This window comes from Mizuhopecten yessoensis, unplaced genomic scaffold (assembly GCF_002113885.1).
Source record: "Mizuhopecten yessoensis strain PY_sf001 unplaced genomic scaffold, ASM211388v2 scaffold897, whole genome shotgun sequence".
Lineage (NCBI taxonomy): Eukaryota > Metazoa > Mollusca > Bivalvia > Pectinida > Pectinidae > Mizuhopecten > Mizuhopecten yessoensis.
Genome location: NW_018403776.1, coordinates 647,341 through 665,487, shown reverse-complemented (window position 1 = coordinate 665,487; position 18,147 = coordinate 647,341). Strand labels below are relative to the sequence as shown.

General features: G+C 32.9%; 1 protein-coding gene across 4 annotated transcripts in view; it reads left to right on the top strand.

Moving 5' to 3' along the window:
- LOC110453996 (polycystin-1-like) overlaps positions 1-18,147 on the top strand; it is an 82,392-nt gene that overhangs the window by 24,421 nt on the left and 39,824 nt on the right. The window contains exons 7-13 of one of the 4 annotated variants that reach the window (XM_021503305.1): positions 151-219; positions 615-686; positions 5,537-5,608; positions 9,024-9,095; positions 9,443-9,517; positions 10,590-10,756; positions 11,358-11,456. In XM_021503305.1, the coding sequence (XP_021358980.1) occupies positions 151-219; positions 615-686; positions 5,537-5,608; positions 9,024-9,095; positions 9,443-9,517; positions 10,590-10,756; positions 11,358-11,456 (626 nt within the window). Of the gene's footprint in view, positions 1-150; positions 220-614; positions 687-2,212; positions 2,285-5,536; positions 5,609-6,809; positions 6,882-9,023; positions 9,096-9,442; positions 9,518-10,589; positions 10,757-11,357; positions 11,457-18,147 lie in introns of those variants that run through there. The other 3 variants (XM_021503286.1, XM_021503280.1, XM_021503295.1) reach the window with 3 other exon arrangements.

Here is an 18,147-nt window from a genome sequence, read left to right as displayed (position 1 = left end):
AATTATGATACATTATATGAGCCTTAACGTTCAAAGACCTTTGCTAAATGACTTTTGAAGGATAAATCTTAATGATACCATACAAAGAATAAAGGAGTTATCAATAAATCGTGCAGTCCTATGTATAGGTTTTCGGTCTTGCTTTTACAGGAGTCTTGCGGGGAATTTGATAACCAAGTTCAAGGATAAATCCTTTGAAGTTCCATTACTCACCACATTGTAAGTATCCTACCTGACATTGGAAATCTCTGTTCACAGGTTTTACTTTAGTTGACAGTGTAGCGGTATATCTTTTTGAAATTGCACAATGGAAAAAATAAACATGAGAGCATTTTAAAAAGTTGTACAACCTTCATTTCTGAAGATTTGTAGCTATAGCTATGGTGTTTTGTATATATGATATGTACTCTGTACAATCCTCATATATTTATATAATAAAACAGATAATATCAGCATATATACGTGGTGTAAGATGTTCTTTATACCAAAATAAAATTGTAAAATATTTGACCATTTACTTAGATGTAAAATTGAAGGTGAATTTATTTTTTCCACAGAGAATAGAAATAATCCTGTGAATTAGTTTAACAATCTTTTTATGTTTTTTTCCACAGAGACTTGTCAAATAATCCTGTGACATCATTTGAGAGGCTAATGTTCACCTCATCTAGTAGTATCACCACATTGTAAGTATATCTTTGATTTAAGGGTGTATGCTAGCTTAGTGTGACATTGCTTCTCCTGTATAAAAGATTTCTAAACTACAAAACCCATTAAAAACTTGTTGGTAAGTTTATTGTTACCATATCCTGGTACATAGTATACCATATACTGTCCATTACGCAAAAGTTTTGTCACAGAAGGAAACAGATTTATACAAGTTTTTTCTTAATTTGTTTCCAGATCCTTTTTCAGTTTTATTCAAATTGTAGATATGTATTTTTAGGAAATAAAAAGTTTATACTACAGATATTGGGAGTAATTTTACTGGAGTCAAATTGTCACTGTGTGGTTATGTGTCTGTAGGCAAACGTTTGACAGGGTTTCTCCTAAAATACTGTATAGATTATATTTTAATTAATTAATTAATTGAGTTTATAGAAATTATTTTAAGATTTCTATAAATGATTTTAGTAAATGATTATAAAAGTTAGTGCAGAAGTCTTAACTTGTTACCCTTTGTGTAATATTATTTTGTTTTTTACACAACCAATACAATTTTCTATGTGACGTTTCGATGACTAGTACGATATGTACACTGTCACCTTCATCAGACAAATGACCAATGAATCGTATGCACACACAGGTGTAAAATGTGTACGAGTTGTCCATAAAATCGATGTGTATAAAGAACTTCTCATAATCCATACTTACCAACCTGGAGAAAATGTTCAGAAAAAAACTACATACAGTGTGTTATAAGATGTATAACTTGTAATAGATCAAACAATACTTGATGAGTTAAAATTCTGAGCTCTGCTTTAAGCAATGATCAACACAGTAATGCAAATACTTCAGGGTTGTTATCATTTCAGAAGTAAACATACAATACAGGAAGTTCAAATTAAGTCCCAAAATTGGTTCTACACAAACAAACAAAAAATGTGAAATTGATTGCTCAAAATGTTTGTCCTAGAAATGTAAATGAAAAAAAATGTTTTATTAAAGAAGTTTGATTCTACTCTTTTAAAAACTAATAAAAGTCCAGATAAGTAACATGTATTTTTTTTGTGCTAGCAGACAAATTCAATTAGACAGCAAACTTTGATTGTAATAATGTTGTTTTAATGACAAGAAATGCCAAAGTTTTAACACAGAAAATACCTGAGTTTTAAATCAGATAGAGTATTGGGGCTAAAGATCTGTATGGTATGTTAAATGATGTGTAGCTGATAGTAAACCTTGTAGAACTAGCGTAGAGATAGCATGACTGTACTGAAATCATACTGAGAACATAACAATTTTTGTAATAATACCATGTAAACATGCTGGGCCTACATTTATACCAGTACTGACCTTGGCACAGTATTCATTACAAGTCTGTTTGTCATAAATCGACATGTTGGGTTCTGTGGTGTGATTTATATCATGCTATAGCCAATCTTGGGCAGTGTTTATTGCNGTAAAATTGAAGGTGAATTTATTTTTTCCACAGAGAATAGAAATAATCCTGTGAATTAGTTTAACAATCTTTTTATGTTTTTTTCCACAGAGACTTGTCAAATAATCCTGTGACATCATTTGAGAGGCTAATGTTCACCTCATCTAGTAGTATCACCACATTGTAAGTATATCTTTGATATAAGGGTGTATGCTAGCTTAGTGTGACATTGCTTCTCCTGTATAAAAGATTTCTAAACTACAAAACCCATTAAAAACTTGTTGGTAAGTTTATTGTTACCATATCCTTGTACATAGTATACCATATACTGTCCATTACGCAAAAGTTTTGTCACAGAAGGAAACAGATTTATACAAGTTTTTTCTTAATTTGTTTCCAGATCCTTTTTCAGTTTTATTCAAATTGTAGATATGTATTTTTAGGAAATAAAAAGTTTATACTACAGATATTGGGAGTAATTTTACTGGAGTCAAATTGTCACTGTGTGGTTATGTGTCTGTAGGCAAACGTTTGACAGGGTTTCTCCTAAAATACTGTATAGATTATATTTTAATTAATTAATTAATTGAGTTTATAGAAATTATTTTAAGATTTCTATAAATGATTTTAGTAAATGATTATAAAAGTTAGTGCAGAAGTCTTAACTTGTTACCCTTTTTGTAATATTATTTTGTTTTTTACACAACCAATACAATTTTCTATGTGTCGTTTCGATGACTAGTACGATATGTACACTGTCACCTTCATCAGACAAATGACCAATGAAGCGTATGCACACACAGGTGTAAAATGTGTACGAGTTGTCCATAAAATCGATGTGTATAAAGAACTTCTCATAATCCATACTTACCAACCTGAAGAAAATGTTCAGAAAAAAACTACCTGCAGTGTGTTATAAGATGTATAACTTGTAATAGATCAAACAATACTTGATGAGTTCAAATTCTGAGCTCTAGCTGCTTTAAGCAATGATCAACACAGTAATGCAAATACCTCAGGGTTGTTATCATTTCAGAAGTAAACATACAATACAGGAAGTTTAAATTAAGTCCCAAAATTGGTTCTACACAAACAAACAAAAAATGTGAAATTTATTGCTCAAAATGTTTGTCCTAGAAATGTAAATGAAAAAAAGTTTTATTAAAGAAGTTTGATTCTACTCTTTTAAAAACTAATAAAAGTCCAGATAACTAACATGTATTTTTATTGTGCTAGCAGACAAATTCAATTAGACAGTAAACTTTGATTGTAATAATGTTGTTTTAATGACAAGAAATGCCAAAGTTTTAACACAGAAAATACCTGAGTTTTAATCAGATAGAGTATTGGGGCTAAAGATCTGTATGGTATGTTAAATGATGTGTAGCCGATAGTAAACCTTGTAGCACTAGCGTAGAGATAGCATGACTGTACTGAAATCATACTGAGAACATAACAATTTTTGTAATAATACCATGTAAACATGCTGGGCCTACATTTATACCAGTACTGACCTTGGCACAGTATTCATTACAAGTCTGTTTGTCATAAATCGACATGTTGGGTTCTGTGGTGTGATTTATATCATGCTATAGCCAATCTTGGGCAGTGTTTATTGCCGTGATTTCATCGTTATTGCCTACTTTAAGTTCTCATAGTTCAAAATGGTCTGTAATTATGTGAACTTCTGCAATTGATTGAATGGAGTGTCAATCAAATAAATTGCATGCCACATTAATTAAAGAATTACTGTCTGTTAGGATTGTTTATCAAATTTGATTAATAACTGTAATTGTTAACTTGTCTATTCTATTCAACAAAAACCAGACTTTTTCATTTATTTGTGCATTTATCAACCTTGTAAGAGATCTAACTATGCATTCCTTTCAGAATTTGTTTGGATGACATAATATCAATTGTGATGTGTTTGTCACAGAGGTGTTATCTCCCCTGATCCACGCACAATATAATGTACATGTACTTGTATATATACCAGGCATGGGTTCAAGTACATAGCTGTGTAATTAATTAGATTACAAATTACCTCGCAAATATGCAATTACAATTACACTTAATTGGCAATGTTATTAGGGAAATTACCATTATTTTCCCAATGTAATTAATTTCAATTACATATTAATTTACTGGTTTAAAGTCGATGTTGACAGCAACAAAAATTTACATAATACATTGTGTATATATTACAGCAGTCAATGTGAGCATTACAATTTTGATCAGCATATACCATATATATAATTTTGAGTAGTCATGCTATCTTTGTAAAGGTGTTAGTATATGAAATAAATGGTGGCAGTTTCCAAATATATTTTTTGGTATTGTTTATTGCAACATCAATTTATTTTTGTTCATTTTGCCACATCTTCTGTGATATCATCATTATTCATTTCTGTTTATTGTGGGTTTCTTCATTAACTATATAGCATACTGTGACTTAAAACTTAAACAATGCTAAAAAAGTTCCTAGAAGCTGTTTTAGATACACTTCAAAGCATAGTACATTTAATTTATGACACATTATTCATTAGTCTTATCCTGAACCTTTAGATAAAAATAAACTAATGAATTATGTACATAAAATGATGCAATAAGAAGAAATGTTACTCATATCCAAAAACAATTATCTACAGCACCATATTACCTAGTGGTTACAACTTGTGACCAATCCATTTTTAATGATTTACGATCAAATATGTTAAAACCTAGTTGTTGAATATTAGCAACTTCAATCATTACCACCTCTGGTTTAAAAAATACAAGATTTGGTTGTTGCAGTGTTAGCAGCCTGTTATCTCTGACATGATCAAACCACGTCTGTCCATAAATAGGGACACTTTGATGTGAAATGCACAAAATGCCGAGTACAGCTTTAAGCGCAGTTAGGCCACATAGGTCATATCTTAGAACTTGGATCAACTTGTCTATACAAGTATATATACACAGGAATGGTTTGAGTTTGGTATCTGATCATCTCTCATTAATCCATAGGTTAGCTGACAAAATGTTACCATTGTTAGGTTAATGATATCAATATTTTGGTGTTAATTTCCAAAAATAATGAAAGGACTTGGGGGTGTTTAGGGTCATTTTTGGCCTCACAAAAAGTAAACATTTTAACTTTGATTTATGTACCAATTTCTTTTGCCAACGTCATATTAATTAATTGGGGCTATCTTTCCTGGTGCAGATTTTTTCATTGTGCATGCATAGATGTTCCACCATAGCAACAAAACTGCGCTGCTATGCAGAAATAGTCAAACTAGGGTGTTTTTGGACAGTTTGCATGCACAAATGAAAGCCTCTGCATGTGACAGCCAAAAATTCCATTCTGCAAAAGAACACTTGTATGGCATCGAAAATCATGTGATTGTGCCTGCTATCAGATGGAGCTGATTGTGTATGTTTTTTACCTTTCAGGTATATAAACAAAATGAATCTCACCAGTCTTCCACCTTACCTGTTCACCAACCTGAGGCTGCTGGAGAATCTGTAAGTCTATAAAGTCACAGCTAGTGTTACCATAGTGGCAGTGGGTCTTCAACTGTGTGATGTGTTCTATTGGTTTGAATTCTTATGAATATTGTCAATCATTAAATTAGTCAATTAGGGACATACATGTATATGTAGATGTAATGACAGTAGAACTGCATCCATTTTCCGTATTTATTAAGGCATCTAATGAAATTGAAAGGTATTTTCTTTTTTTATAAATGGCTGTTTCACTGACCAGAAGAAACTCAAGTCTTTCCTTATATTCAGAATGTGTTAAAATCTAAGATTTCCATTTGAGAGAACAAGGTTTAGCTGTTTGCTGATAAATCAAGAGTAGATGATTTATATTAGTTGTTCTTTATTAGAAACCTGGATGACCTTGTAGAATAAGAAGGTCAAATATTCCTCAACTTCAATCTTTTGTTCCCTGTATGATCTTATCCAAAGGGCTACGGGTCTATGTGTGGTAGTATATATTTAGTCCCAACTGTAAATTTGAAATGTTTTCTCATATCATGTTACATCAATTATCTATATATCTATTGTATCAGGTTATCTATATATCTATGACATCAGGTTGATGATGATGGTGTATGGTGTTTAGCATATAAGAGAAAATTCTTCTAGCTATTTTAAGACAACATCTGTATGGTTATGGGCCTACTGTGAACTGCAAGTTTCAACTGATAAATTGAGTATAATATTAAAGTCCTATTAAATCTTTGATTTTTCAACACAATGTGCTACAACATTCTTAAAGCTTGGACACTTGTTAAAAACTTCCAAAGTGTAACAGTAGGTTTAGTTTTAAGGTAGCTGAAACTTTTGTTTCCTTCTATTTGGGGTTAGAAGAAATATTCATGAAATTTAAGAATTTTCATAAAAATGAAATTTTTGAGGATACTTTAAAAAAAAAGTTTTAATATAATTTAATGGTGCCACTTCTCAGTTTATTTCAAAATGATCAGTTGAAGCTTGTGACTTTGTGTGACATATATAAATATATATACTGGTGTAAATGTGTAATGTACAGGAAACACACAGACAGGTGTGTAATATACAGGTAACACACAGACAGGTGTGTAATGTACAGGTAACACACAGTCAGGTGTATACTACACAGGTACTCCTGTGATCTAGGTAGAAGGGTGTTATTGGCCACACTCTGATTGTGTTGCCACCAATTCTTTACTTACAGGTATCTGCGAGGGAATAATATAAGTTATATCCCCAGTGATGCTTTTTCCTCCAATCCCAATCTAACTATGCTGTAAGTAAGGAGAACAACGTACTCTGCCGTCTAATCCTGACACAAATAACCTTTGTAGTGTTACAACATTGCAGATGAGATCTAATAACTTTTTTTACTTTAACTGGCACACAGTGGCATAGCGTCTGTCGTCCAAAGCTAACTCTCTCATTAATCAACCTTAAAGACTCCTTAATAACCGTAAGCTTTGGGTAGTGATATTTGGGTAGTAGCTCGCTGGGTAGGCACCTTGTGGTTATACAAATAAATGACAAGGGGTCAAATTATCAAAATGTTCAAATAACGTTTCCTCAAGAACAGCAACACCTGGAGTGATGACAAATGCAAAGTATCTTGCTTGGATGAAGAACTCTCAGGTTTGCACAAAGAAATGACTTCGTTTCAAACTAAAGATTGCATTTCCTGGAGTCAACTATGATAAAATCTTCAAACAAGAGCCAAGGGCCATTCGGCGATGATAATAAGCCTGTAACATGCTGGGACAAAGGGATATCACTTTTGTTCAAATGAATGACCTTGACAATCTTTAAGGTCATATGAATCAAATGTCTTAAAATACGCAATATGATTTCTTCTTATTGAACTTGCTGGGATGAAATACTATCAAATTTATTAAAATGACTTCAATCCACATTCAAAATCAAATTAGCCGAGGTGTTAAAATGTAAATAGAAAATAATAATAATTCAATAACAGGTGAGCGATTCAGGCTTCTTTGGCCTCTTATTTATCAAGTCCTTTTGTTTATTTTAATACTGGAAAATAATTCTTATAGCACACTATAATGTCTTTTTATTCCAAGAGACAAGTTAATATTTAAATACATCATTTACCTGTGGAACTAATCCCATTAACTTCACTGACTTTACAGGTTTTTGTTATCACAACCAATGGGAGAAGTGCATCAGCACTAATTACTTCTTTGCAGAAAAAAAGCAATTTATTTATTTATGTTTTGTACAAATAATGTTTTGTACAAATAAATATTTTGAAACCACCAATTTCCAGCACTTCCTTTTCTATGCAAAACTAAAGTACACACCTCAGTGATGTACTGACATAGCACAGTAGTTGTGACTTCCCTACACCTCAATCATACTTAATGTGGCGTAATAACCAAAGTCTGTATCAAGAAACAAAATGTTGAATGACGTTTAAATCAATTGTTTTGAAAGAGTATGCTTACTTAGAAGTCTTAACAATTTTTAAAATTTTTAATTACATGATATTTTACCATAACACTCAATTTTATAAAATTTGTGATTGGCTCTATGTAATATGTTTTTGATTTTACAAAGAAAGATAATTTCCGGCTTTATCCTGTCGTAAACATGTAATTTATTGATATTATATTTGATTCTTTGTGGCAAGGTATGGCAAACACAATCATTAATATAGCCGGGATTTTTTTTAATACCCTGGTAATAACAATAATATTTCCCGTTTGTTCCAATTTTGACTAAAAGAAGTGAAAATGCAAATTAAGAAAGGAAAACTGATCGAATTTGATTTAAGTGAATATCGGGAAAATTTCTCAGAATGTAATCTACATGTATTATGTTTTTTTGTGAGATTGATGTTACATGTTAGTATAGTGTATTTGTTTTATTTTGCAACTATTTGTACTCATTTAAAAACAGTCACTTATCATATACCTGGTAAATGTTTTTTATTTTGTGTACAAACTTTACTGTTTTGTTTTTTGGTATGTTTGAAATGCAATTTTCAAAAATTGAAATTAAGATTGTGAGGAAACATTTTCTTCATGTTGGTAAGTATGCGTTGTTAGAAAGGTTCATGTAGGACAATCAGATCAGTGTTTATGTGTGACATTGCGATGACAAGTAGAGTATATACTCCCTCACCTTTGTCAGATAAACTACTACTGGTAATTGTCGAAATGTCACACGTAAACACTCGACTGGTTGTGCTTCATGAACCTTTCTACAATCAAAGAAACATATTTTTATTTTTATAAATGATTATCTCCCTTACAATTTAAGATTCAGTTTGTTGTGAGGATAGCAAAATATTCATTATTTGTGTGTTGATTGTACCCTTAAAATAGTGTGTATGAATGTTACATACTTGGTACCAACGTCATTCATGTCTTTAACGGGGTTATCATGTGTGTAATTTCAGAGATGCAAGTTCCAACCAGATACATTCGTTAGAAGTGGAGACATTCTATGGCCTGTCGTCACTGCAGTACCTGTGAGTACACCTGTCATTTCAATATTTATACTGGGACCCTCAACTATAAACATTTAGTTTCCTCGGCCGTCCAGATCTTGTCCGGATTGTAACTTCGGAACCGATAAGATTTTATGTATCTATCAACTATGACAAGACAGTGTGTGGCACTATACCACAGACATGTCCCTACATATAAGGTCATTGTCACAAGAGGTCAAAGGTTATGGTTAAAGTAACATATATTATAGGTTGCCAGCAAGTCAGATATCAAGTTACTTTCAATATACAAAAGCTTTACTGAGGGTATGGCTCGGAGAGCTCCTGTTTGCTGTTTTCAATGACCATGGTTTTATTCTGTTTTACAGTGATATAAGTAACAACAGACTGGGATTTCTGAATGCTTCCTTGTTCAGGGACATGAACACCTCTTTGACTAGTCTGTAAGTATCCTTGTTCAGGGACATGCACACCTCTTTGACTAGTCTGTAAGTATCCTTGTTCAGGGACATGCACACCTCTTTGACTAGTCTGTAAGTATTGTTCAGGGACATACACACCTCTTTGACTAGTCTGTACATATTGTTCAGGGACATGCACACCTCTTTTACTAGTCTGTAAGTATCCTTGTTCAGGGACATGCACACCTCTTTGACTAGTCTTTAAGTATCCTTGTTCAGGGTCATGCACACCTCTTTGACTAGGCTGTAAGTATTGTTCAGGGACATACACGCCTCTTTGACTAGTCTGTAAGGGACATGCACACCTCTTTGAGTTGTCTGTAAGTATCCTTGTTCAGCGACAGGCACACCTCTTTGACTAGTCTAAGAATCCTTGTTCAGGGACATGCACCCCTCTTTTACTAGTCTAAGTATCCTTGTTCAGGGACATGTACACCTCTTTGACTACTCTGTAAGTATCCTTGTTCAGCGACAGGCACACCTCTTTGACTAGTCTGTAAGTATTGTTCAGGGACATGCACAACTCTTTGACTAGTCTAAGTATTGTTCAGGGACATGCACACCTCTTTGACTAGTCTGTAAGTATCCTTGTTCAGGGTCATGCACACCTCTTTTACAGAATGATTATGTCATCAAATCTTTCGAATAGTATTTAAAATTGTATCTAAATCATATGATGAATGAAAATAATTGTCAGTTATCATACATTTGGTTTCGGCTCCATTCAATTTGATCCATGTGAAAAATATTCCGCAGCTGTTTGATAATTGTGGAATACTCTTGAACAATTCCAATTTTATGATGTGGATTATTGTCAGACCTGTCTAGTTTGAAATATTTTCGCATCTAACATAAAAATTTGTAGTCGGGCCTGACAGGTATTAACTGAATGGAAAACTGATGGTGGAGGGAAAGAGACTTGAGATTTTACACGTTATATAGCATTGATATGGCTTATATACGTATTCCTTTAAGCCTGTTATAAACATGGCAGTTTATATATTTGTGTAGTCAATGAAAAGGAAGAGGAACAAAATCTGTTACTTTTTTTCAGAAATATTGCTTACAATGATTGGGTGTGTCAGTGTTCTCTGAAACCATTTATAGAATATCTAGTCACCTTCAACAACAGTGCAGGGAAAACACTGATAAACTGGCAAAATACGACCTGTACAGACCCAGCAAGCCAGGTTCTTCTCTCGCTCAACTCACAGTTTTTATGTAAGTATTGCTCTATGTGTTCAAATCGTAAATACCAAGTACAGTTGTCAACATTGTTTTGAATGTTAATGTAGGTATACTGAATCGTTAGAAACGTTGATGATGATATGTATTAATTGTGTAAAAACTATGATAAAATGTGTATCATATTTAAGTTAATAAGTGCTCCCATCCTTTTTATAGATAATGGCTATCATTTTTGGACTTTTGGAATGTTCTTCAATAATTCATTTTTTCTGAAATTATAAAGCACCAAGGGGGCTTCTTAAGTTGAATACAATGTACATTTGAATATTTAACACTATTTTATTGTTAGTCATATGAATACTTTAATACTACTGATAATATAATAGCAGGTACCCTCATTAAAATCAATATATAGTTATAGAGGTTGTTTATCATTGTTTGTTTCATAATTATGGAGAGTTGTTCTCATTTTACAGAATACAGGCCTGTATATATCACTTCTATTACAGAGATTGTCAAATGTGATGTTCTGTTGCTGTGAATTTCTGTTTCAATTATAAAAAAGAGGTTATAATGTTTTTCATAGACTTCTTCAGTTTAATTGGTGATTGTCATTGTCAAATGACCTTTTCAGCTTGCCTGTGCAAGCAAACACCTGACTGCTTATGTTGGGGAACGTGCAATGATGCTAGTCCGATTGAAGTGTCGGTGGTCAAACGATCGGTCTCAGGAAGTAAGAAGCAATGGATTGGAGTTTTGTTTTGGGTTGCGGAGCTTTTACAATTAAATAAACATAGGGCTAGTTCATGCTTAACATGCTTTTCATGTACATGTATGATACAAACTGTTTTTGTTTACATCGTTGCTGTTTGGTGTGGTTTCCCAGGTTACCATGTTTGGGGTGTTAACAGCATGGTGCTAGACGAGCACAGGCTTTCAGGGAAAGTATATCTATATGGAATAATGATTAGTAGAAAGACACTTTGTCAAAATCACAGCCTTTCAGGGAAAGTATAATGATTAGTAGAAAGACACTTTGTCAAAATCACAGGCTTTTAGGACAAAGAGAAAGCACATACCCTTAATGTTCCACTGCCATTTAGGACCAACAGGGTGTCACACTTACTTAGAACAAAGAGTGAGAAAAGTCCTGAAATGTCCCGCTAGGAAACAGGATGAAATACATTGTTTAACGTTAAATAGGACATAGAGGCAAAATATGACCTTGGAGGTCATTTTGGAGAAAGATGAGGAATAGACCTTAGTTCCAATGAAGAAGTGTTTGTATATTTGGCCATCATTGGATTACTTTATATTAAGGACAAAGAGGTAAATTGCTCCATAATCACATAAATTGTTATTAAAACTTAAGGACTAGAAACAAATTTTCAAAACCACTAGCCAATCAGGCTAGTAGATTCAAATTTTACTTTTCGATGTGGAAATTCCACGAACCCTGTATTATTCAACACGATAAGTTTCTCATGTATCAAATTTTAACTTGTCAATCACGCTCGTGGTTTCTCAAACCACTAGTCAATCTGTAGATTTCACTAGTCTCAGACTTTCGGGCTACTCCATTTTCTAGCACTAAACTTGATTGAAAAGGATAGATCATGGGCAAGTTTTAGAAAACGGGTAATTGCCTTGATTTTAGAGATTCAGACCCTTATGCATGTATAAGGTGGGTGGGTGCATTCTTGGGGTTTTGCAGGTACAGGGGTGGGGGTCATAGTGTTGAAATATAACTTTTGGTTGTTTGTTTGTTTGTAAATTGTGCTGTTTTTCATGTAAAGTGTTCATGTATTTTTGTTAAGTTTTATTTTTTATGTGAAATTAACTTTTTTCTCTCTTTTTTTTTTGTTTCTTTATATAAAACTTCATCAAACAAAGGGTGCAAAGGTAATTCTGCCTAGTCAACTCACAAGTGTACTTACCAAGTCACGCCTGTCATTAATAGACGTTCTGCATGAATACTGTAATGCTTGTGTTCTATAGGATAACACAAACTTCTGCTTTTTGTTCATATACATAGATTGTCTTGTCAAATTAGTGATTACTGCAATATTTATGAAACTGTTAACAGCATATGATGTAGACATTGTGTTAAAATCTGTATTCTTTACAAGTGATATAGAATAATGATGTGCACTTTCTTTCTAAAACAGAACAATATTACAAATGAACAAACACTCACCTCAGGCTAATAATTGTGATAGTGGCATTAGAATGGGAACTCTACTAAAGTGGTATCAGACAGGTGTATGCTACCATATTGTATAGATCTGGACCCTAGTTGTAGGATGAAATAGAAAACCCTCGTAGGTGTGCAGGAGAAATTATAAATATAAACAGATTTTAACAACCTCTAGGTTATTTTTGGATTACCGAGATGTGTTGACACGGATCACGATGAGCCGAGATGCTGATTTGTTGTTTAAGTTTTAGTGTTAAGATGATACCATTTCTGGTATATTAATTATGTACTGTATATATATTAGTTAAATATAGTTATTGAGGTTTGTAGTGACCTGGGTATCGACACGTAGATTCATTCTATTTTGACTGTTTATCTTCATGAAATCATTTATGAAATTGTAAGAAGAAATTGTTACCGTAAAAACCCATGTAGTTGTGGCCTTGTTAGATAAGTAAGATTGTAGATGTATTTGTTTTATTATTAACAAAACCCAAAGTATTAAGAGTATGATATCAGATTAACCAGGTGCCTCTGTATACCTAACTCAGATTGTCCAGACTAACAAGATTCTGGTATATAAAGAATTCAAAATGTCTAGACTAACAAGGTTCCACTTTATGCAGAAAATTAAAAGTCTAGACTAACAAGGTTCCAATTTATGCAGAACCCATAATGTCTAGACTAACAAGGTTCTGATGAATGAAGTTCCACGTACTTTATAGAGAATCTGAAATGTCTAGACCAACAAGGCACTGATGTATAAAGAAACCAAAATGTCTAGACAAACAGGGTTAGAAATTTAGTTTGAAACAGTGACAAGTTCTCTAAGTGATCAACTTCTGTGTCATACTCATGATCATTGATTGTATAACAGTTTACTCATTCACCCTGAAATTTCGTATTCCACCCTTTGAATTGGAGGGGTTCAAATGTGTCTTCAGGGGTGAATGAGTTAAAGTCTTTTAAGCACAATCCAGCTATCTGGAAAACTTTCAGCGTATTTCAGGAACTAATTTCAACTCGGAAATTTTGAAAATTTAATGATCTGGATTTTATTTAGCAAACCAGATTATTTAATTGATTAAGGCTGAAATTTAAATACAATAGTTATTTTGAATACAGTTCTGAAGAAAAGGATTAAAGTTTAGTATGCTGCAACTATGGACTGATCTGGTACAATATGATGATTTACTTAGAAAATGTGTGTTAGTTAAGTTATTAATGAATTTTTGTTTCAGATCCTAGGAGTACACTGGTGCTTACGCACCAAACTGGCTCTTATTATTAAGAGTTTTATTTAGTTAAAATCACTATTACAATATTTCAATAAAAATTGTCAGAGATTTCTTTCCATGTTTTAAACAGACATTCACAGCTAGCATTTGTTGGGTTGTTTTTTTTTGCTTCTCAGCTGGCATGGTTCTGAAATAATTAATATGTATGATAGATCTCTGATTTAACATGCATGATCATATAGGACTAAAGAAAACGGTTTTCTCCAGTAACGAGGAGAAACACTTAGTGATATCGCATGTGAACAGTGCAAGCATGCCTGTCATCATTTATTAGTGCATTTCATATGACGTCATATGATACGAGGCTTTTAATTAAGTAATAAACTTTCATTAGCAGATACGAAATGCACATTAAAATCTAATGCATACAGATGATGGGCCACAAAACTTAAAATGTCACTTACATTTTTTCATTTTTTGAAAGGAATATTTTTGTTAACACTATAATTAATTTAAATGTAGGGTATAAACAATACATACAATAAGTAGTATTAGGCAATGTGTCATACATACATTTCAGAAACAAAACTGGAGTATTAAAGAAAAGATTTGATAACCTTAACTTATATGTGTTCTGGTCCCAATTCCGACATTACTGTGAATCTCCCTCATACTGAGTTAGCTTAATTTCCCAGTAACATAGAGACTTACTATGCTCACACTTCGCTTAACATGAATTCATTTTGTTAGTGCTTTTGGAACTATGAATCACTATATAGTAAAAGATCAGATAAAATAATAATTGTCCCCACCTCATTGTATAGTTGGTCATAAATCTTGTTTCTGCAATTGGTGGAATGGCCTTAAATTAATGTGGGGTCATTTAAATGGATGGTGGACTTTCTTGTTGCAGGTAAAAAAAAATAGGTGGATTAATTAATTATCTCATTTACCTTGAAGTTATGGGTTTGAGCCTTGTGGTAGCTTTTACTGGAATGAGGTATTTTTGAGGTTACAAAAGGAGTATAAAATGGATTGAGTTGAGTCTCAATCCACACTAAGTTAATGAGTATAAAATGGATTGAGTTGAGTCTCAATCCACACTAAGTTAATGAGTATAAAATGGATTGAATTGAGTCTCAATCCACACTAAGTTAATGAGTATAAAATGGATTGAGTTGAGTCTCAATCCACACTAAGTTAATGAGTATAAAATGGATTGAGTTGAGTCTCAATCCACACTAAGTTAATGAGTATAAAATGGATTGAGTTGAGTCTCAATCCACACTAAGTTAATGAGTATAAAATGGATTGAGTTGAGTCTCAATCCACACTAAGTTAATGAGTATAAAATGGATTGAGTTGAGTCTCAATCCACACTAAGTTAATGAGTATAAAATGGATTGAGTTGAGTCTCAATCCACACTAAGTTAATGAGTATAAAATGGATTGAGTTGAGTCTCAATCCACACTAAGTTAATGAGTATAAAATGGATTGAGTTGAGTCTCAATCCACACTAAGTTAATGAGTATAAAATGGATTGAGTTGAGTCTCAATCCACACTAAGTTAATGAGTATAAAATGGATTGAGTTGAGTCTCAATCCACACTAAGTTAATGAGTATAAAATGGATTGAGTTGAGTCTCAATCCACACTAAGTTAATGAGTATAAAATGGATTGAGTTGAGTCTCAATCCACACTAAGTTAATGAGTATAAAATGGATTGAGTTGAGTCTCAATCCACACTAAGTTAATGAGTATAAAATGGATTGAGTTGAGTCTCAATCCACACTAAGTTAATGAGTATAAAATGGATTGAGTTGAGTCTCAATCCACACTAAGTTAATGAGTATAAAATGGATTGAGTTGAGTCTCAATCCACACTAAGTTAATGAGTATAAAATGGATTGAGTTGAGTCTCAATCCACACTAAGTTAATGAGTATAAAATAGATTGAGTTGAGTCTCAATCAACACTTAGTTAATGAGTATAAAATGGATTGAGTTGAATCTCAATCCACAATAAGTTAACTTATTTAAACTAAACAAACATAAAAAAGACTTGTTCTAATAAATTTGCATCATTTATGAATAAAATAGCATCTAGTTGTCCTGTTGTGAAGATGGTGTTTCATATGGTGTCGGGATCCCCACAACTCAACACTATACAAACCCTACTTATTGTTGGTTTATCTCTTTATTAACTTCCCAATAGTTTTCTGAAAATAACACCTATACATCCCCACTGACTGTCTGTCTGATATTTCACTCTCTGTAAGACCGGAAATTGTACAGGTTTACAGGTAATTACCTGTATCATATACTGCCATCACGAGTAATTTCCTGGCCTCTTTTCACGGCCAGAATATCACCGCACTTGATTTCTTGTGAAATTTGACTGATTTCAGAAGCACTCCTTTTATGTATTTGGCGGATACTTACCATGTAATCCATATTTTTGGGTCTTTCATTGTGATAAATAGTTACAGGAAAAAGTTTGAAATTGAAAAAGACATACATGTAACTATTTAGTTATCTGTGAAGTGCTTCTTTGACTCGTTATAGGTAGTTATTGAATAATTTTTGCTACCAAAACAACAACAAAAAACCCAATTATCCTCATGTGACACTAAGTTACTCTTCTTCTTAATTGATAGTTAAGAAATAAACCCATGGATTTCCTAGAAAGGGAAGGCAGATTCCAAGAGGCTAGCTCCTATGTCTCCATTCTGCCGTGGTATAACATTTGTTTAGCCCATCATTACTTTGCCTTTCCCTTTTCAGGATTGTTCGATGTGACTTCTGACAAATTTGTATTATTTTGTATAACCTTAGGGTTGGTGGTTATTATGGGTTCCTCAACCTCATATGTTGATAAAGTATATCTGGTCGATACTCTAATCATCCATACTCTAATCATCCATTTCTTTCTGTTCCTATTTTTACAATAAATTTTATAAAATTTACCATCAGTAATTTTGAAGTACATAACATAGAAAATATGTTTTGAAATTTAGTAATACAAAGAGAGTATTTTCAATTATAATCTCTAATTTCTAGTGGGTTGACTGAACTAAACAATAAATTCACGAGATCAGGTATTCATAACATGGGATGATGAAAAGAAATATTAGTTTTTGTCTCAAATGCATAACTTGACTTTTCTGAATGGAAGTGTGACACCAAAGTTTTATTCTGTTTCACCAAACGAGGTACTGTATGTTATGGAATTTTTGCTGCAGTCTAATTTGCGCCATTTTCGCCCTCTGTAACGAGTATACAGTATTTAACTGTGAAGTTAACAAGAGAAAAACAAACCAATCTGGGACTGATGAGTCCTGTAGCACAGGTGACAATGTTCTCCCACTGATTAATGTGCGGTGTCAAGTCAGACACTGAAATATCAACAGTGGTTAACAGGCTATGTTTTAGATTTATAAACTTGAATGCATATGGGTGGTACGCTATCTGAGGGAATGCTTATGTAAATAAGTCCTGAAATAATATCTTTCAAAAATATTGACTGGTATTTATAAGAATTCTTTAAACACTTGTAGCGTTGAGGTAGCATGTTCTCGACATGGGTTAAGGATCCCATCACTAAGGGGCTGTTCGTTAGATAATTTATCTGGACTTGTTTTGTTTTCTCTCAAGAATTTTCCAGGCAGTATCTGAAATTAAATGACAAAAAAATTCATCCAACCTGAAGCAAATTTAATCTTACAGAAATTCAATCTTTAACTGCTTCATACACCAGAATGTACAAACAGTGTGGAATGGGTCTTATCCATAGTTTTATTTAACCTGTTCATCTGAGCATCAATCAAATCACTGTTATCATTCATTATGGCACAGTTAAGATTAACATTATGATGATCAGTAAGGGTAGAGAGTCCCACTACTCTGTTCTGTATACAGGCCATGTAAAGTCATTATCCTGTTACATTTATGTTATTTACTTGTTATTCTTTCCAAGACAATTACATGC